This window comes from Nuphar pumila, chromosome 8 (genome assembly GCF_984573655.1).
Source record: "Nuphar pumila chromosome 8, dmNupPumi1.hap1.1, whole genome shotgun sequence".
Classification (NCBI taxonomy): Eukaryota; Viridiplantae; Streptophyta; class Magnoliopsida; order Nymphaeales; family Nymphaeaceae; genus Nuphar; species Nuphar pumila.
In genome coordinates, this window is record NC_143256.1 from 121418877 (window position 1) to 121440284 (window position 21408).

The 21408-nt window shown below is 37.4% G+C and overlaps 1 protein-coding gene across 3 annotated transcripts in view; it reads right to left on the minus strand.

The window, feature by feature from the left end:
- LOC149830469 (uncharacterized) overlaps positions 1-21408 on the minus strand; it is an 89473-nt gene that overhangs the window by 53782 nt on the left and 14283 nt on the right. For all 3 annotated transcript variants that reach the window (XR_016433877.1, XM_090016530.1, XM_090016531.1), the window contains exons 6-8: positions 6881-6975; positions 6655-6781; positions 6485-6589 (exon numbers count right to left, since the gene is read on the minus strand). Coding sequence is in view for 2 of the 3 variants with exons in the window: in XM_090016530.1 (XP_089872656.1) it covers positions 6485-6589; positions 6655-6781; positions 6881-6975 (327 nt within the window). In the remaining variant the exon portion in view is untranslated. The remainder of the gene's footprint in view (positions 1-6484; positions 6590-6654; positions 6782-6880; positions 6976-21408) is intronic.

Genomic DNA, 21408 nt, shown 5'->3' on the forward strand with positions numbered 1-21408 from the left:
TTTATTGAGAACTTGGGCTTTGACATGAGAAAATACAAAGGGGAGAGCCCATATTTATAACACCACAAGAGGGGCCTTGGAGGGGCTCCACCCATAGTCGTTGGAGCCCCTCCAACGGTCACAAATGTGACCGTTGGAGAGGGCCCAACGACTATGTTGGTGGGCCCCCCAAGGTACCTTTTTGGTACACATACAAAAAGAAATGAAAAAAACAAAAAGAAAAAATAAAAATAATTACAATCACATCCATAAAGTGAATGTGCGCAAAAATAGAGGAAAAGACTAAACTACCCTTATGACTAAACAAATAGAAATATATATTTTATATATATATATATATTTGAGTAGATACATATACATATATATTAATATATGTATATGTATCACCATATATATATAAAATATATATATTACATTATATGATTATGTACATAATTTAACATCCCGGACCCCCATCTTTCTAGCTAAAAATAGTCAATCCAGTCCAGCCGACTAAACTTCAGCCAATCATAATAAAATTTCACGGACTTCCATGAGAGAAGAATACAACTTGCATAATACCAGGAGTCGATGCCACAAAATGAACACATTCAACAAATCAATAATGAAAATCCCTAATAATGTTAGATCCTTTTTCCCTCAAGAATGTTTTTCCAAAACCGACTACTCATGGGAGACCCAAATCCAGTGTCTACCAAACACCCTAACCTTGACCATTCATGTGATTACCAGGAAATTATTCTTAAAGTGTTCATGCTTTAATCCATGATATACAACTACGAAGATTTCACGGGATGCTTTATACCCAAATTCTGAATTTAAAACAGAATGGAACCTGCGATACATTTAACTCAACATCGATTTAACGTACTTTTTAATCTAGCATCTTATTAACTTAAACAGGTTGTTTAATTTAGAGGGCACGCAGTGCGGTTCCCAACAACCCGATTTGTGGTTCAAGTTCATCTCAAGATGCTGACTCTTATCATCATGATGAACAACAAAATACCATCTCATGCCTTTCACTCGTTACCAAAAATTTTAGAAAACAATAATACTATGTATTTCAGTAATGAACAGAATCACCTAACTCCAGATGTAAGTGAAATGTCCAAACCAGAGATTCAAGAAATCTTTGTGGGAAAACCTTATTGGCAAATTTCGAACTAGGCTTATCGATATCCCCAAATCTGTCTGGATTTTGGGTGTACCTCAGCCCTAAATCCCCAAATACACCTAGATTTGGGATTTACGGCAAAAACCCCAACTCCTCTTCAAGCTAGGGATGTACACGAACACCCCCGAATCTGGGTCCCAGCACCCGCAGAAAGAAACCCCCATTCTTAACTAGTTACTCAAACAGTTTAGGATGCATCCAAGATAAGTGATAGGAAAACACGATGTTATGCAAAGAACTTGCAGAGATAAACAGATCCAGTAACTAATCGTATATGATTTGTGAACATGGAATCTTAGTTAGGGTTTATCATATCCAAGAAATCGAAACCCCACGGCTGGGCTGACCAAAGCTTCAACCGAAATCCCAAATCGGTTTGATTTGAGATTTTCCAAGTTAGGGTTAAGCAAGAAAACCCCCAAATTGAAAATCATGACTATCGAAAACCCCAACTCACGGGCCTGCGTTTTCCGGTAGCCAAGAACCCTATCAAGAACGACCGAGCACCTAATGTCTTGCTTTCTTGACCGACCCACAACACACACACAGGATACAATCAATAACAAACAAAAAGTGCAGAAATCCTACTTGTTCCGGCGATTGGAGGAGGAGGTGTCTGACGCTGCTGCAAGAAGGTCGCCGGCGATTCTGGTGGCAGGCGATGGCGGCAGCAGGTGGCCGGGAGGCTTGCCGACGACGGAGCTCCTGCCGGCGTGAAGGGCGCGATCGGGAGGCTGTTGTCGATGGTCGGCCTGCTGTTTCCGCAGCCGCGATGCCGGTGGAGAGGGTGATGAGGGGCAGAGGAGAGGGAGAGCAAGAAATCCAGGACTCCCTTTTTGCAGGAGGGCAGCCCACGAAAAGGGAGGGGATAGGTTTTCCCCCCCTTTCCCTTCGGCGGCCTCGCACGACCCCGCCCCCTGCTTCCATCGTGTTAGGGTTCTTTCAGAACCCTAACCGCAGCCTTCCCTCCATTTTATCGGGCAAACCCCTGCCCTTTAATTTACATTTTTTTTTTACTATTACTTATCGGTATCGCAGGGCGCGACTCGGGTCCGGATTCGAGACCCGCGAGCCTGCTGCGATCAGGATCAGTGGATCCTTTGCTTACCCGGGTCCGCGATTTGGGTCCGAAGTTCTCCAATAGTGTGGATCCTCAGATTGGATCCACGCGTTATATTTAATTTATTTTATATCCCTTTATGGGTCTTGGATCCCAGACCCAAATCAAACCGTTTACGCATTATATCTTTAAAAATCCAATTAATACCCAAAAAAAATGCGGTTATCACAGCCTGTGTCTTTAAAAAGACACAGGCACCTTGGGCGAGGGGCAAAACCCCTCGCCACCGTCTCTCTCCTCTCCGCCTCTCCTGTCTCCTCTCGTCCCCCGCGGCCACCGACGACCAGAGCCGCCAACGACCGTGACGTCGACTTCCTTGTTACCTCCTCTCGTCCGATCGCCGGCTGCGCCAAAGCCCCCGACGTTGGGGTCTCATCTCACCTCTCCTTCTCTTTCCATAGCCTCCCGTCTTTCGAGCAGTCGCCGGCGACCAAAGCTGTCGGCCACCCCACCCCCACCCCCCCCTCCGAGCACCACCACCTTCTCCCTCGTCTCCACTACCATCGACCTCCTCCTCCTCAGGTAACCCTCTTTTTCTTCTTCTTCTTCTTTTTCTCCTTGCTCAGTCGACAGGGGGCGAAGTCCCCTGTCGTCGCCTCTCGTCGGTAAGGGGACTCTCCCCCCCCCTGCCTCTTTCTTTGATTTAGTCGACAGGGGGGCAGAGCCCCCTATCGCTATCTCTCGTCAGCAGGGGGACTCCCCCTGCCTCTCTCTTTGTTCAGTTGACAGGGGGCGGAGCCCCCTATCGCTGTCTCTCGTCGGCAGGGGGACTCCCCCCTGCCTCTCTCTTTGTTCAGTCGACAGGGGGCGGAGCCCCCTATCGCTGTCTCTCGTCGGCAGGGGGACTCCCCCCTGCCTCTCCCTTTGTTCAGTCGACAGAGGGGCTGAGCCCCCTGTCGTTTCTCGGTGGCAGAGGGGCTCCCCCTGCCTCTCTCTTTGGTTTGACCGACAGGGGAGCAGAGCCCCCTGTTGTCGTCTCTTGTCGGCAGGGGGTCTCTCTTTGGTTCGACCGACAAGGGAGCGGAGCCCCCTGTTCGAATTTGCATTTGTCTTGCATTTGATGAATCGAATATTTGCAGTTATTGATATTCTATGTCAGACCCTTCAGAAGAAAAATCAAGATATTTTGACTGCTATGAGATTTGTCTACACTACTTCAAGCTTTGAGAGAAGATGGTTGGGAAGAATTCCTTCAAGAGGTAACATCATTTTGTTCAACAAATGATATTTGCCTACCTGACTTCAGTGGTTCATATATGGTTGGTCGATCCCGTGGTCGTGAGTATCCCTCACTTGAGCATCACTATCATTTTGATGTTTTCAATAAAGCTATAGATTTCTTGTTGGTGGAGTTAAATACTAGATTTAATGACACATCAGTCGAACTTCTTTCTCTCAGTGCGACATTGGATCCTAGAAACTCATTTGAATCCTTTAATATAGCTGATATTTACAAGCTTACAGAGAAGTTCTATCCTCAAGATTTTACAGCACAAGATATATTTTACTTGAAAGCAGAGTTACAACATTATCAAATTGATGTGGTTTTTTATACTCAATTTCAAGTACCTACACTACCTGATTTGTATCAACAGTTGGTTGTAAGTGAAAGGTCAGAAAGTTATGTCATGCTAACTAGATTATTTTGTCTTGTATTGACATTACCAGTTTCTACGGCCACTACAGAACGAGCATTTTCAGTGATGAAGCATGTGAAGACGGAAATTCGTAACAAAATGGATGACAGTTTTCTTGCTGACTGTATGACATTGTACATCGAACGAGAATATACTATGACTTTAGTTATAGATTCTCTTATAGATGAATTTTATGTTGTGGGTAACCGTCGGGGTCCATTTTAGTTGGTACTTTTGTATTTTGATTTATTTTGTCATAAATAAAATTTATGCATTGTTATGAACTTGAAATTATCGCACCAGTGTTATATATTGCCATTAGATAATGTTTAAGAACTTTTCGTTGAGGTTGAGAAAGACTGCAGCAAATAGTTTGATTTGTCCATATGAAATAGATTTTTATTAATAATTGTAGCCATTTTTTATTTTATCTAAAAAAAAAATTGGGGGGGGGGGGCACTGCCCCCGAACCCCAGACTATCGCACCAATTTTTTTTTTTTGCTACAACCCTATTTGCCCCCCCCCCACCTCACATGAATCCCAGCTACGCCCCTGGTCCCAACGTCCCCATTGAATAAAGTCTATGATGTCCTTTAGTTTTAGCTAAAGGACATTATATAAAAAACAAAAAGGAAATTAATAGAAAAAGACAAATGTCTCCCTAATGGGCACAACCTATTACAATGAAAAGACAAAAATACCCCTGTGGGTATTCCCTATTACAATAATATAAATACATATATATCTATATATATATATATGTATACACAATAAGTATATATAATTTTAAATATATATACTTTAACAACCATAATGATAGAGACTCAAATATTGGTTTTGGTGTGTTTTTAGGAGACTTATATCTTGGAGGTATAAAAAGCAACAGAAGGTATCTTTATCATCCATTGAAGTTGAATATCGAGTCATGGCAACAACTACTATGGAGATTATTTGGTTGTGAAGTCTTCTCAAAGATATGGGTTAAGTTATCTCTAGTCCTTCAAAGATGTGTCGCAACAATAAGAGTGATATCTACATTGCAAGCAGCCACACCTTCCAAGAACGAACCAAGCATATAGAGATGGGCTGACACTATGTCCAAGAAGAATATCTAAGATGAATTATTGAATTGCCCTATGTAACTTCGGAATGTCAGCTGGCGGACTTCTTCACTAAGGCCTCGCCTTTACCTTGTTTTGTATCTCTTTTTGGCAAACTCTTGATTATCATACCGTAAGTTTGAAGGGGAGTGTTAAAATATAGTTATTTGTTATTATATATATCAGTTATATATAGATATATACTTTTATATAGATAGGGGCATTTTAGTCTTTTAACGTTTATAATATGGACAACCTAGTAGGGGCTGTTATGTAAAAAAATTTTTTTTATATTTTATGAAATAGCTGTTGGGCTCATCCCAACAGCTATATTTCTAGCCATTGGGGCTGGTCCAACACCCATGTGTATATTTTTCTGCTTATTTAAAGGCACTCCTTCCCCTTGTAATATGCATGTTTTTCCAAGCATTTTTCAAGTGAATATACTCTTTATTGTTTCTTGTTTTCCATTAGTGGGTTTTCTATTGTATTTCTGCATGTTTTATTACAGCTTCAGCATAGGTAGTAGGGCTCCGCCTAGCCCAACTAGGCAGCCTGGTCAGAGCCTAGTCAAGGATTTTGACCACATAGCTTGTCAGTACAATAATTGATTTTGAGTTCTTATTAGAATACCCTTTTTCTTGGTTTTCCCTTAAATAAAATGACAATACAAAAAATGATGTGTTATGCACTCATGAATTCACCAGATTAGTAGCAATAACTATAGTGATCTGTTGCAAAAATAAAGATTCATGAGTAGAGGGCCTAGAGGCATATCAACTCACAACACCCCCAAAATTAAATTGAGCCTCACGAGCTCCAAATGACAGCCCTACATTTAGAATTGGTAGTTGACCTAAAGAACGTATTGATTTTCACTATTTCAAGAGAGTAGGCATATCCTCATTAACATGAGTAATGGCATTCTCTCATAAAGGGGAACCCTAGGTAGATAAAGTATAAAGATAATATCATCAACCAAAAACACACTACTTTCTTGGGAATTTTTGCTGGTTATTCCCTCTTCTAAGCTTAATAAAGATCATGAGGCATCTACTTCTAGTATGAGATGTAGATGTATAATATCAAAAGCATGTTTTATCCCCAAGATAATCTGTGCCCAAAAAGCCATATACGAACTTCAAGTTTCAATCAAAGGAACGCATCATTTAAAGATTATATTAATACCATTGCAAAAACACAAGTTATTGACTTATTGCAGCTCAGTATGTTTTTGTTTTTTTTCTGATTTTCTAGCACATATTAATGCTTATAAAGACCGACGGGCAGGTGGTCTCGCCATATGGTTTCTTTATGGTCCATTGGACTGCCCATAGAAACCTTACGGCCACCCAAGGGTTCCCAGCTTTTATCCTGCAAACATATATCAACTAAAACAGAATTCACATTTATGATTGTTGATATCATTGTAAAGATTCCCAAACTCACCTGATCTAAAAGGCAAGCTGCCAGTGCTCTAAGACGGAAATCATTATCATCAGTGTAACCACGCACGCCAACACGTAACATAAATCCCAGAGCATTTAAATAAACCTGTGGGAAATTTTTGTAGTCAAAATCTTAAATACATGATCCAGAAAGGGCTCACACAGTCATACCTTAGCCCCTTCAGCATCATCTTTTTCTAATTCCTTCCATATATGCTGGTCATAAACTTGAAGAGCTTTATGCAGAGAGTGGCCATCCAGGTAACAAAGAGCAATGTGCCACCAATTATGGGTAATCCTGAAAAACATCCATAGCCATAAAAATATTTTTAAAATGTCAAATCATTAAAGGAACCTAATGAATTGAATAATAGAATCAATGATGAAAGTTTATTACACAAATGAAGAGCAAAAATTCCATGAGGGAGAAGAAGCTTCCATAAATTCAATGGCCTCCTTGAAGCGGCATTCATATTGAAGAACATGGCATAACTGCAGGAAAAATCATATATAGACATAATGTTAAATGTATATATATATTGTTATTTTTGGTTAACATATATATTTATATTAATATGTATATACTTGATATAAATATATATTAATGTATATATATATATATATATTTTTTTTTAATTTATTGATGTAAATGTTGGGTTACATCAAGGATCTGCTTTAAGCCCTTTCCTATTTGCGATAGTGATGGATGAGCTTACGAGATCAATTCAAGAAAATGTACCGTGGTGTATGTTGTTTGCTGATGATATTGTTTTGATTGATGAGTCTAGAGCTGGGGTTAATGCTAAGTTAGAATTATGGAGACAGACATTGGAAGCTAGAGGTTTTAAGTTGAGTAAGAGTAAGACTGAATATATGGAATGTCGGTTTAGTAAGCAACGAAGTAGTGATGGGAGTGTAGTGAAGCTTGGTGAGCAAGATATACCGGTGAATGATTATTTCAAATATTTGGGATCCATCATTCAAAAGTATGGAGAAATTGATGGAGATGTAAATCATAGGATAAAGGTTGGGTGGATGAAATGGAAAAGTGCTACTGGAGTGCTGTGCGATCGTAGAATGCCATTGCGGTTGAAGGGAAAGTTTTATAGGACGACTATTAGACCCGCTTTACTATATGGTACGGAATGTTGGGCTGCCAAGAGACATCATATTCAAAAAATGAGTGTAGCTGAGATGCGGATGCTTAGATGGATGTGTGGAAATACAATAAAAGATAAGATTCGGAACGAAGAGATACGTAAGAAGGTAGGTGTTGCACCCATTGAAAATAAGATGCGAGAGAATCGTTTACGGTGGTTTGGACATATTCGGCGAAGGCCTAATGATGCTCCAGTTAGAAGGTTGGAGAAATGGGAAAATATATTAGTTAAAAGAGGTCGGGGTAGGCCTAGGAAGACTTGGATGGAGATGATAGGAAAGGATATGAATGCTTTGAACCTCACCGAGGACATGGCGTTGGATAGAAATGATTGGAGGAAAAGGATTCATGTGGAAGACCCAAAATGAATTTCTTTTTTGGTTCATATCGCTGACCCCAATTGTTTTGGGATGAAGGCGTAGTTGTTGTTGTTGTTGTTGTTGATGTAAATGTAATAGGGAGTCCTCTAGGTACATTTTAGTCTTTTTATTTTATGCAATAGGCCCTGCCCATTAGGGGCAGTTTTGTCTTTTTTATTTTTTATTTTTTATTTTTTATTTTTTATTTTTTATTTTTTATTTTTTATTTTTTATTTTTTTATAATGGTTGACAAATCTTTTTAACAAGATTTGGCGGACAAATAAGATGCCTAATGAGTGGAGGAAAAGTACTTTGGTGCCTCTATATAAGAATAAGGGTGATATACAAGATTGCACAAACTATCGTGGTATAAAACACATGAGTCATACTATGAAACTTTGGGAGAGGGTGATTGAGTCTAGGTTGAGGAAGGTTGTCATGATATCGGAGAATCAATTTGGTTTTATACCTGAAAGATCTACTATGAAAGCTATACATCTTCTTAGACAACTTATTGAGAGAAATAGAGAGAGGAACAAAGATTTGCATATGGTTTTTATTGATTTGGAGAAGGCTTACGATAGAGTACCTAGGGACGTTCTCTGGTGGACAATGATGAAGAAAGGTGTTTCTCTCAAGTACATTAGTATAATTAAAGATATGTATGAAGGAGTAGTAACCAATGTCCGCACTTGTGGAGGGGTGACAACCAATTTTCCTATAACGGTTGGGTTACATCAAGGATCTGCTTTAAGCCCTTTCCTATTTGCTATAGTGATGGATGAGCTTACGAGATCAATTCAAGAAAATGTGTCGTGGTGTATGTTGTTTGCTGATGATATTGTTTTGATTGATGAGTCTAGAGCTGGGGTTAATGCTAAGTTAGAATTATGGAGACAAACATTGGAAGCAAGGAGGTTTTAAGTTGAGTAAGAGTAAGACAGAATACATGGAATGTCGATTTAGTAAGCAACGAAATAGAGATGGGAGTGTAGTGAAGCTTGGTGAGCAAGAAATACCGGTGGATGATTCTTTCAAATATTTGGGATCTATCATTCAAAAGTATGGAGAAATTGATGGAGATGTAAATCATAGGATAAAGGTTGGGTGGATGAAATGGAAGAGTGCAACTGGAGTGTTGTGCGATCGTAGAATGCCATTGCGGTTGAAGGGAAAGTTTTATAGGACGACTATTAGGCCCGCTTTACTATATGGTACGGAATGTTGGGCTGCCAAGAGACATCATATTCAAAAAATGAGTGTAGCTGATATGCGTATGCTGAGATGGATGTGTGGAAATACAATAAAAGATAAGATTCGAAACGAGGAGATACGTAAGAAGGTAGGCGTTGCACCCATTGAAAATAAGATGAGAGAGAATCGTTTACGGTGGTTTGGACATATTCGACGAAGGCCTAATGATGCTCCAGTTAGAAGGATGGAGAAATGGGAAAATATATTAGTTAAAAGAGGTCGGGTAGGCCTAAGAAGACATGGATGGAGGTGATAGGAAAGGATATGAATGCTTTGAACCTCACCGATGACATGGCATTGGATAGAAATGAATGGAGGAGAAGGATTCATGTGGAAGACCCAGAATGATTTTCTTTGTTGGTTCATATCGCTGACCCCAATTGTTTTGGGATGAAGGCGTAGTTGTTGTTTGTTGTATTTTTTATTTTTTTATGTGTTTTTCCTAGCTGTTTGGACTAACCCAACTAGCTGTTGCCTGTTGGGCTAGTCCAATGGCTAGTTGGACTAGCCCTCTTCTTCCTCCTTTGCTCTATGATAAAATGTGTCTTTGACATCACTGGATCTGGATCATATTAAGACTGTATTCTTTATGTAATGGCAATCCTGTGATTTGTTTGTATTTTAAACCTCTTGTAATACATGTTTCATAATATAACATTAGGGCTATCAATCTTTTTAGCTGGAAGCCATTTTTTAGCATCTCCCTCTCTCTCTTTCTTCCTCTCTCTCCTCTTTCAGCTGAATGCAAACTGTGGTGTTTTCTTCATCTAATATTGGTTTTTTCTTACATGGTATCAGAGCGGGACTTCGGTTTTCTTCCAAAAGGTATGCCCTTTTAGATCTAATCTTGTTTCTTCTGGTCAGAATCTTCTTAATCTTCATTTCCTCCTAATCTTTCTTCTTTTTATTCTTTTCTTCTTCTGTCAGCTTTTCTTTTCCTGTCAGCTGAATGTCTTTTGGTTTTATTCCATCTATATCGTGCATTTTATTTTGACGTCAACCTTTTAAACAAAAAAAAAGGAAATTTATTTGACGTCAAAATAGTGCCTGTTTGTTTCTAATATCCTAATCTGAAAATTTCTGGTTGTGATATATCCAAATCTGAAAATTTTTGGATCTAATATTTGTCCAGATTTTATTTTCTGCAACCTTGAATGATTATCTTTAATCCTTCTTGCCTCTCCATTATTTCGCATATATTCAGTGGGCAAAAATGTATTGGCAGCATTTTATTGTGTTAGCAGGTCTGTTGCAGGAATCAGACGGAGTCCAAATACTGCCTTTATTTATTAAAAAAAAGAGAGGCACATTTTACATTAAATCTTCTTTCTTGCTTATTGGTCAAATCTGATTTTACTGCTGCATATTTGCTCTTGGCTGAATTTTTATTCTAATCGTCCTTATTGTTTTATCCTTTCTCTTTTCATCTATTTAAATGGACTCCTCTACCTATGCTGGCCTCTCTTCGAATTTTTTGAATCAGCTTGTTTCCGAAAAGCTAAATCATTTTAATTTTCTGACTTGGAAGAGACAAATTGTTCCTTTTATAAGGAGCCAAGATCTGTTTGGGCATCTAGATGGATCAATTTCAATCCCACCACAGTTCAATCCACAGGAAACAAAGGATGATAAAGGAGATGCATTGGCTACCTATATTTCAAATCATGAATTCACAATATTGATGAAGCGTGATTAGGCATTAGTTGCATATATTACTTTCACCCTATCTCAGGAAGTATTGATATCAATATCGGATGATTGTACTGCTGGTCAATTATAGAACAAACTTGCGCAAACATATTCTCAGATTTCAGAAGCAAGAGTTTTATTTCTAAAAAAGGAGTTCCAGACTCTTAAAAAGGGCTCAATCCTCAATGTCAGTCATAGAATTTTTAAACAAAGTAAAATCAGTTACAGATCAACTAGCTATTGTTGGGAGTGCAGTCTCTGATAAGGAAAAAGTTCAGCAAACTCTTAATGGACTGAGTCCAAAATATCATGTTCTCTCCTCTTCTTTATCGGTTCTACCAAAGTTACCTAGCTTTGAAGATCTTCAAGCTAAACTTCTTCATTATGAAATGAGCATAAAACACCTGACGGAAGGCAGTGATCATGCAGATACTCATAATGTCTTGGTATTAGACATATCTCATGGTATTGGACGTCGTGGTAACAGTTTTCAAAGTAGAAGAGGTCGAGGTCGTTTTGGTCAATAAGGTCGTAGTATTCTTCCTACTCCGAGCACGCCAGGATTTTTCAATGCAGGGAATTAGAAAAGAGTGCCTACATGTTTCCAGTGTAACAAGAAAGGACATGTGAAAGTTGACTGATGGTTTAATCCCCAAAACAAATGAAAGAATAACAAAGCAGGAAACAAAAGGGAATCTGATGGACAAAAATCTTTTGGAGATATGCAACAACTTTTGTTGGCCGCCTTATCTCAGATGAGTATTAAGCAAAATGAACAAGGAGAATGGTATGTGGATTCTTGAACGGCCACTTATATTACAGGAAATGTTGGTAAGCTCTCGAATTTATCTCCTTATTTCTAAAAAGGTAGTATAGTCACTGGGGATGGAACACATCATCACATTTCTCATATTGGAAGTGCACAAATTCCTTTGTCTAGTACTTCTCTTAACTTGTCAAATGTTCTTTTTGCTCCTAATATTAAAAAGAATAATGTTTCTGTATCCAAACTTGTTGATTATACAAATTCTTCTGTAGAATTTACTCTCTCTTTTGTGTATATTAAGGATCTTCAAACGAAAGAAACATTCACTGAGGAAACATGTATATCTTCAAGGAGAATCACACATCTCATTCATCTTCTACCTTGAAGTCAACCTTTTTGGAATCGGCATCTCAGAGTCTTAAGTCTTGTCATTCAGATGTCTTTAGTCTTTCTCGATGTAATAAGCCAAATTTATGGCACAATCGCTTGGGTCACATTGTAGTCATAGTTTTATTAAGAAACTTGTGTCAGAAAATTTGATTCCAGAGTCCTGTTTACATTCTGTTTTAAATGCTAAAAATGTTCAAGTTGTCAGTTATGTAAGAGTCATGTTCTTCTTTTTAATCTTGTTAATGAAAGAGCCTCAAAAGCCTTTGAAATTGTGTATTCTGATGTATGAAGACCTGCTCCTGTATGTTCTTCATCTGGAAGTCAATATTATGTTTTATTCATTGACAGTTACTCTCGTTTCACTTGGATATACTTCATGAAACACAAGTCTGAAGTTTTTAGACTATTTCAAGATTTTTGTGTACTCGTTAAAAATCGTTTCTCTTCCAATGTTGTGCATTTCTAATGTGATGGTGGAGGTGAATATTCTTCAAATGACTTTCTTGATTTTCTTCAAAATAATGGGATAAGTAGGTGTGCGTCATGTCCATATACTCCTCAATAAAATAGAGTGGTTGAACGGAAACACCGCCATATCCTTGAGAGTGTCATGAGCATGCTTCATGATAGTAATATTTCTATTAATCTTTGGACAAAAGCTTTTCATACCGCTATACATGTGATTAATCGTCTGCCCATGGGAAATTTAGAAGACAAGTTTTCATATTTTACTCTTCTTGGAAAACAACCTAATTATAATGACTTGCACACTTTTGGTTGTGTTTGTTATGTTCATATTGACAAATCTCTGAGAAATAAATTTCAGGATAAAGCAGTGAAGTGCAGATTTGTTGGATATACAGAAGATTATAAGGGATACAGATGTTATGACCTGGTAACTAAGCTATCAAAATTTCCAGAAATGTTTTTGATGAACAGAATTTTGAGAGCATGTCATTATCTCAAGAGCAGAACTCATCTCGAAATATTGAAGTTTATGACCCCTGGATGAGTGCAGAATTGTTTAAAAGTGAAAGGAGGACTTGTCAGCCATTTTATAAAGAATTGAGTTCAAATATAAAAAATCTTGAACCTCCACATTCCTCAGAAAATGAAATGCCTATAAAATTTCAGAGATTTTCTAGTCAAGTTTGTGTTAGAAGAGCAAGAGATCATGTCACTGACAATGTCGAGCAGGATATGAGTCAGCCTCCATTAAGAAGATCGGAAAGGATACACCATCCTATTCAAAGATGGGTCAGCTATGATAACTTTTTCATGGATTTTCAATTTTTATGTCATAAGTTGAGAAGCATGATAAACCTGTCAACTTATATCAAGTCATTAAATCGCATAAATGGATAGAGGCTATGAATGAGGAGATGGAAGCTCTTCATGAATACCAAACCTGGGAAATTGTTCCTAGACCTGAGAAGAAAAATGTTGTTGGGTGCAAATGGGTTTATAAGATTAAGTATAAACCTAATGGATGTATTGAAAATATAAAGCAAGACTTGTGGCACGAGGTTTTATACAAATATGGGTAAGATTATGATGAAACTTTCAGTCTTGTTGTTAATATTGGAACAATACAAATTGTTACATCTTTGGTTGTTGATTATGGATGACAGTTGAGCCAGTTAGATGTTAAAATGCCTTCTTACATGGAGATCTGAAAGAAGAAGTTTTCATGGAGCAACCCCCTGGATATGCTGAAGGAGAACCCAAGGATTATGTTTGTAAACTGAATAGAGCTCTTTATGGATTGAAGCAAGCCTCTCGCGCTTGGTTTGAGAGTTTTTCTCTTAAAATTCAAAACTATGGTTTTCGCATATGTTCTCTTGATCATTCACTCTTTATTTTCAAGGATAATGACGTTACTACATTATTACTTATATATGTTGACATAATTCTTACAGGCAATTCAAATAGTCATATACAAACAGTGAAGGAATTATTGATGAAAAAATTCAAGATGAAAGATCTTGGTGACTTAAGGTATTTTCTCGGGGTTGAAGTGGATAGAAGAGATAATGTTTTAACTCTTACTCAACATAAATATATTCTCAATGTTTTGAGCGGAGCAGGGATGTCACATTGTAAGCCCCTAAACACATCTTGTATTCTGCATCAAAAAACTGAGTTCTAATGATGGAGACTTATATCATGATCCGACCAAATATTGGAGCATCGTTGAAATGCTCCAGTATCTTACTTTTACCAAGCCAGACATTATATATTTTGTTAATCAGGTATCTCAATTAATGCATGAACCAAGAACCGGTCATGTTGAAGTCGTGAAAAGAATTTTAAGATTTTTTAAAGGAACCATTGGTGACGGCCTTCTTTATCAAAGAAATTGGACTGACAATAAAGGACATGACATCATCACTTATAATGATGCGGATTAGGCAGGAGATCCAGATGAGCGACGATCTGTTTCTGGCTATTGTATATTCATTGGAAAAAAAATTCAGTACTGAAGTTGAATATAGGTCCATGGCTAGTGGGACTGCTGAAGTTACAAGGGTCAGACATCTTGGAGAAGGAATCTCACAATTATTTTTGTTGTGTGATAATCAGAGTGCTATTAACATTGCTTATAATCCTATACAGCATGGTCGCACAAAGCATATTGAGATAGATCAACACTTCATCAGACAGAAGGTTGAAGACAAAGAGATTGAGCCTTATCACACTCGTACAGAAAGTCAAGTTGTTGATTTGTTCACCAAAGGCCTAACAAAGCATCAATTTTGGTTCTTAAAGAACAAGTTGTTCATGGTTCATGACCATGCACAACTTGAGGGAGGGTGATAAAATGTGTCTTTGACGTCACCGGAGGCGTTTATTTATATTAAGACTGTATTCTTTATATAATGGCAATCCTGTAATTTGTTTGTATTTTAAACCTCTTGTATTACATGTTTCATAATATAACATTAGGGCTAGTCATCTCTTTAGCTGGCTGCCATTTTTTAGCATCTCCCTCTCTCTCTCTCCTCCTTCAGCACAATGCAAACTGTTGTGTTTTCTTGATCTAATATTGGTTTTTTCTTACACTATACATATGGGAGCTCTCCCATATTTTTTCTCATGCTTTTCTTAAGCATTTGAGAGTTAATAAAATTATATTTTTTTTGTGCTCAGCCCTTTGTGTTGTGAATTATATTTTGTTCTTGTGCTTGTCCATAGTGGCTTTTGTACTTTGCCCAATAGTGGCCTTGTGATTATGCTCCTTCTCTTGGGTTCTTAATACATAGCATCAGAGCCAATAGGCCCTTAATCCTAGTGACCCTCATGAAGATCGTGCCTCTACTTGGAAGACATGCCAAGCCTCAAGTGATCCTATCTCTTCATTGCTCGTGCATTATGGAGGAGTCCGTGTTCGTCATGTCCATCAAGTTCAATAGTTCCAACTACCGCACTTGGGCCTCTACTATGGAAAACCACATCTTATCCAAAGGACTCATCAAGCACATTGATGGCGATCGATTGGAGCCCCAACTCTCATTCACAAAATTTGAGAATGGAAACATTACATTTCTCAATAAAGATGAGGAGACCGCCACCCTTGAGTTCGAGACATGGAGTGGCAGATGGACAATGCCAAAATATTGGCATGAATAGTAACATGAACACTTCTATTCTTAATAGTGTGGCATAATTCAAAATTGCCAAGGAAGCATGGAAGTTCCTAAGAAACATGTACATTGTACACCATGAAGGACATGGCTCATTGGTGGAATCTCCATAAAAGAAAGATGTCTTTGAGGCAAGGTGAAAAATCAATTCGGGATTACTAAAACGAGATGGACCATCTTTGGAGAGAGCTTGTCATCTTGGAACCCAAATGGGAAACTACCGGAGATCATTGCCTAAGACAAGAACAACCCAAGAGGGAACGACTCTTCATGCTCCTTAATGGTTTAAGGCTCGAGTTAGAGAGAGTAAGAATGATGTTACTCCACAAATCAAAGGTTCATTCTCTCCATGATACTCTTATCGAGTTGAGCATGGAGGAAGAAAGAATGAAGGACAAGGAAAAAAAAGACCAATGATGTCGTTCTTGCTGCATCTAAACCCGGTGCCACCACCAAGACTTATAAACCCCACCACACTTTGATGAGCAAAATAAAGGTCAAAGAAAGTTTATATGTTACTTTTGCAATGAGTCGAGGCATATCAAGCCAGCTTGCCAAAAATTGAAGACAAAGGTAGCTCTGATTTGAGACACTTCATCCAAAACTTGTAGTGAAATCAATAACAAAAGAGGTGGTGAACTTAAGGATCTATATATTGCACTATTGGCGGATGCTCTTCAACAATTCTTGAAGACGTCTACATCTACTTCGGGAGCCGCCGTGTCATCCACTTCTCCTCTGGGTAAGACATCTTGGATCCTTGAGATATTTATGACCGTTAGAGGGGTCTAACGACTCTATAGTGGACCCCTCCTTTCATAATGAAAAGAAAATAAAAAAGAAAAAAGAAAATAAAAAATAAAGAAGAAAGCATATCCCTAGTGGATATGCGTGTATACATGTGAAAAGATTATTTTACCCCTAGTGGGTATTACAATATATATATAGAGAGAGAGAGAGACATATACATATATATAAAATATATATGTATATGTCTCTCTCTCTTGCTTTCTCTCTCTCTTGCTTTATATATATATATATATATATATATATATATATATATATATATATATATATATATATATATATTTTAACACCCCCCTCAAACACACGGTGAGATCACCGAGAGTTTGCTAAGGAGAAAGTAGAAGCGAGGCGATGACAATGCTTTGGTGAAGAAGTTCGCTAGTTGATACTGTGAAGTAACATAGGGTACTTGAAGGGTATCCCGTAGGAATTCATCTCGAACATAGTGACAATCCATCTCTATATGCTTTGTTCGTTCATGGAAGGTGTGGTTGCTAGCAATGTAAATAGCACTCTTGTTGTCACAGCGCAACTTCGAAGGAGTAGAGAAAAGGGCGCCCATATCTTTGAGTAGACTTCTCAACCAGACAAGTTCAGTGGTAGTAGTGGTCATCGCCCTATACTTAGCCTGTGGAAGAAAATGACACCTTTTGTTGTTTCTTACATCTTTAAGAAATTAATGATTCTCAAAGAAAAATACAATAACCTGTTGTAAAAATACAATCTTTGGGGTTACCCCCAATCAGAGTCAGTATAAGCAATTAAATTATGAGATGAAGAGGAGGATAAGAATAGTCCTTTTGTTATAGTTTTCTTTAAATATTTGATAATTCTCATGACAACTGCCATGTGAATAGAAGTAGAAGCTGTCTGAAATTGGCTTGCACTGTGAACAACATGAATAATATATGGCATGTCAATAGACAAATATGTTAGTGATCCAATCAGCTGACGATAGGGAGTGGGATCTTTTAAAAGAGTTTCATCATTGGCTCTCATCTTCGCATTGATTACTTCAAGAGTGTCCACTTTCTTTTCATCAATTAATTCAAACCTAGCAATAATGTCTGATGCAAGCTTTATCTAAGATAGAACATACCCCCAAAGGGAATATGTAACTTCGATCCCTAAAAAAACCTTAGAAACCCAAGATCAAACATATCAAAATTATTTTTGAGAATATTTTTAATAAGCTTAATGCTCTTCTTATCATTTCCAGTGATGATCACGCCATTAACATATAACAATAAGATAGTTATGTGATCTCCTGTAGACTTAACAAATAAAGTAGTATTAGTATAACAAGATGTAAAACCATTCGCAAGAACAATTTTACTAAAAAGATCACACTAAGCTTTTGGAGCTTGTTTGAGACCATATAGGGCTTTGTTAAGTTTGAGAATTTTTTCTTTATCAATCTTAAGACCCGACGAAAGATCTATAAATACTTCTTCACAAAGATTCTCATTTAAAAATGCATTTTTAACATCTAGTTGATAGATAGGTCATTGTTTAATAGATGCTAAAGCTATCAAGGTTCTTACACTGGTCATCCTAGCAACTAGGGCAAAGGTTTCCTCATAATCAATTTCATATTCTTGAGCGTATCCTTTAGCAACTAACCTAGCTTTGCATCTTTCTAATGTCTCATCATTCTTGGTTTTGACTTTATAAACCCATCTACATCCAATAGTTCTTTTCCCTAATGGTTGACTTACGATGGTCTAAGTGTTGGCTTTGTTAAGGGCTTCTACTTCAAGTCTCATAGCATCGACCCAATGTGGATGTTGCTCAGCCTCTTTAAAATTGGAAGGCTCATGATAGGAATGTATCATCATTAGACAAGTTCGAAAATTTAGAGAAAATGAATCATATGACACAAATTTTTTAGGAGGTATACTATTCCTAGAAGATCGCCTAGGTTGGGTTTCTTTAACTTGATCTTCTAAGGAGATGTCTTGATAATATATATCGAAAGCACTTTAATGTTCATTGCCCTCACGCCGAGTATACACATGCATATTATTAGGATTCTAATTGTGAGAATTAACAATTTGATATGACAAATCAACATTTTGATGTGAATTGTCATTACAAGTATGATCACAAATTAAATCACTTGTAGACTTATTTCTAGGTAATAAGTCAAATAGAAAAGAATAGTCAATCTCTTCTTTAGATTTTTGAATTTTAAAACCATTTTGTTCTTCAAGAAAGGTCACATTTCTTAAAACATAAAGTTTGTTGTTTTGAATATCATAATATCTATAGCCTTTTTATTTTCACCATAGCCAATAAAAGCACATTTAAGAGCTTTTGATGATAGTTTATCTTGTCCTTGAAAAAGAACAAAGCACTTACAACAAAAAACTCTCAATCTTTTAAAATTCGGAGATATTTTGAACAATTTCTCAAAAAAGAGACATTTTTTAAAGAAGAGGAAGGCATTCGATTTATGAGATAAGTTGCGGCAAGAGTGGCTTCGGCGCAAAAGTTCTTTGAAACATTTTTAGAAACAAGAAAAGTCTTTGTTGTTTCAATGAGATGCCTATGTTTCCTCTCAATAAGACCATTTTGTTGGAGAGTTTTTTGACAAGATCTTTGATGTATAATGTTGTTTAGTTTAAGATGGTTTTGAAATTCTTTTGACATGTATTCTCCTCTGGAATTGGATCTAAAAATGACTATGTTTTGAAATTGATTTTGAATGAGAACATGAAATTCTTTAAAATTGGAAAAGACATCGGATTTGTTTTTGATAAAATAAACCCATGTGTACCTAGTAAAATCATCAAATAAAGACAACATAATAGGAATAACCTCATTTAGACATAACGGGTGTTGGTCCCCATACATCTGAATGCACTAGTTCAAATGGTCTTTTGAAAACAAAATTGTTATGTGGATACGTAAGCGAATGCACTTTCTCGAGGATACAATCATTGCAAGTAAATGTTTTTTCATTACAAATTTTTTCAAAAAATGGAAAAAGATACAACTTGGAAATACTAGGATGGCCAAGCCTTTTGTGCCAAGTCTCAAGATCTTTAGATTGAACATGATTACAAAAAGATTTGGATGACAAAGACAAAAAATCCATGTAATATAGGTCTCCTCTTCTATGGCCTTGCCCAATCCGCTTCTCGGACCGGAGATCCTGCACAAAGCAATTGGTTGGTGAAAAGGATACACTACATCCAAAATCAGTAATTTGAGAGACCGGAAAAAGATTTAAATTAAGTTTTGGAATGATTCTAATTTTTGAAACATGAAATTCTTTGTTTTGGCCATAAACTTTTTCAAGGTTTCTCATTCCTTCAATATCTAATGATGTTCCATCGGGCGTGAAAACGAAGGATTTAAAAGAATTGAGACTTGGTTTTGATAAAAGAAATGCATTCGGAGTCATGTGGAAAGAGGCACCCGAATCAAGAATCCAAGAGGACATACCGACAATTGATGAGATTGTGGCACCAGAGGTGGAAGGTATGGAAGAATTGATCCTCATGAATTGTTGGAGAGTTTCGGTAAGTTGTGTAATGGAGTACTTTATATCTTCAGCTCTCTTTGATTCTTCACTTGAATTGCTTGGACACTCTCCAACGGAAGCCACCTTTCTTTTGAGCTTAGGACAATCCGGTTGAAGATAACCCGGTTCATTACAATGGTGACAAATAATTTTTCTTCCTCCACCATTGTTATTTTTTCAAAAATGAGGAGGTTTGTATGTTCTCATATTATTTCCCGATCTAGATACTACATGGGCCTCATCGATATCTTTCTTAAGAGCCAAGCGAGTTTCTTCTTGGCACAAATCGGCTAAAATTTCACTAAGAGGGGTAGAAGTCCTATGAAGAAGGGATCCTCTTAGTTGATCAAATTCGAGACAAAACCCATAAATAAATTGAAAAAACCTCTCTCTCCCCATTTGTTCTTGCCTCATAGCAATAGCACTTTCTTCCCATTGTGGTTCGAGAAGAGCAAGTTCATCCCATAACGGAGATGGAGTACTATAGTAGTCTCTAATGCTCATGTTCCCTTGCTTGGTTTCTCTTATTTTCTCTTGCAAAAAAAAATGCCTAGCAAGGTCTTTTTTAGTGTACATACCTATCATAAAGAACCAAGCTTCATTTGTTTTCTTGAATTTGGCAAGATTGGCACATATTTTAAGCTCCACGTTATTCATGAACCATGCCAATATTTTGGCATGCTCACCTTCCCAATCTTCAACTTTAGATTGATACTCTTGAATAGCTTTATCCTTCTCTTCTGCATTCAAGGCCTTTTCTTAATTTCCCTCCTATTTAGTAAGCTTTAATTGTGGTTCTGGAATGGTTCCACATACATATCCCCAAAGTCTTTTACCTTTGAGATTGTTTTCCATGGTGACCGCTCACATTCTATAATTTGTTTCATTCAATTTGAATAAAAGATCAACCCATCTTGGAGGAATTTGATGAAGCTTACTCAAACGTAAGTAAGAGTATTCCAATGATACTTTCACAACCAATGCTTTGATACCATGTAATGAAACACTAATGATAAAAGATAACGTCACTAAGTGACTAAGAGATGCACAAGCATACAAGCAATAGGCCACTAATGGGCAAAAATACAATAACGCACAGTGGCAATTGACAAACACAAAATGAGAGAAAGAGAACTAAATATGAGAACCTTTATTGAGAAAAGCTTAAACAAGCTTACAAAATACATGGGGCAAAGCCCCTTATTTATACACAAAAGGGAACCAAGGAGGGGCTCCCATAGAGTCGTTGGAGGGGTCCAACGACTCTATGGTGGACCCCTCCTTTCATAATGAAAAGAAAATAAAAAAGAAAAAAGAAAATAAAAAA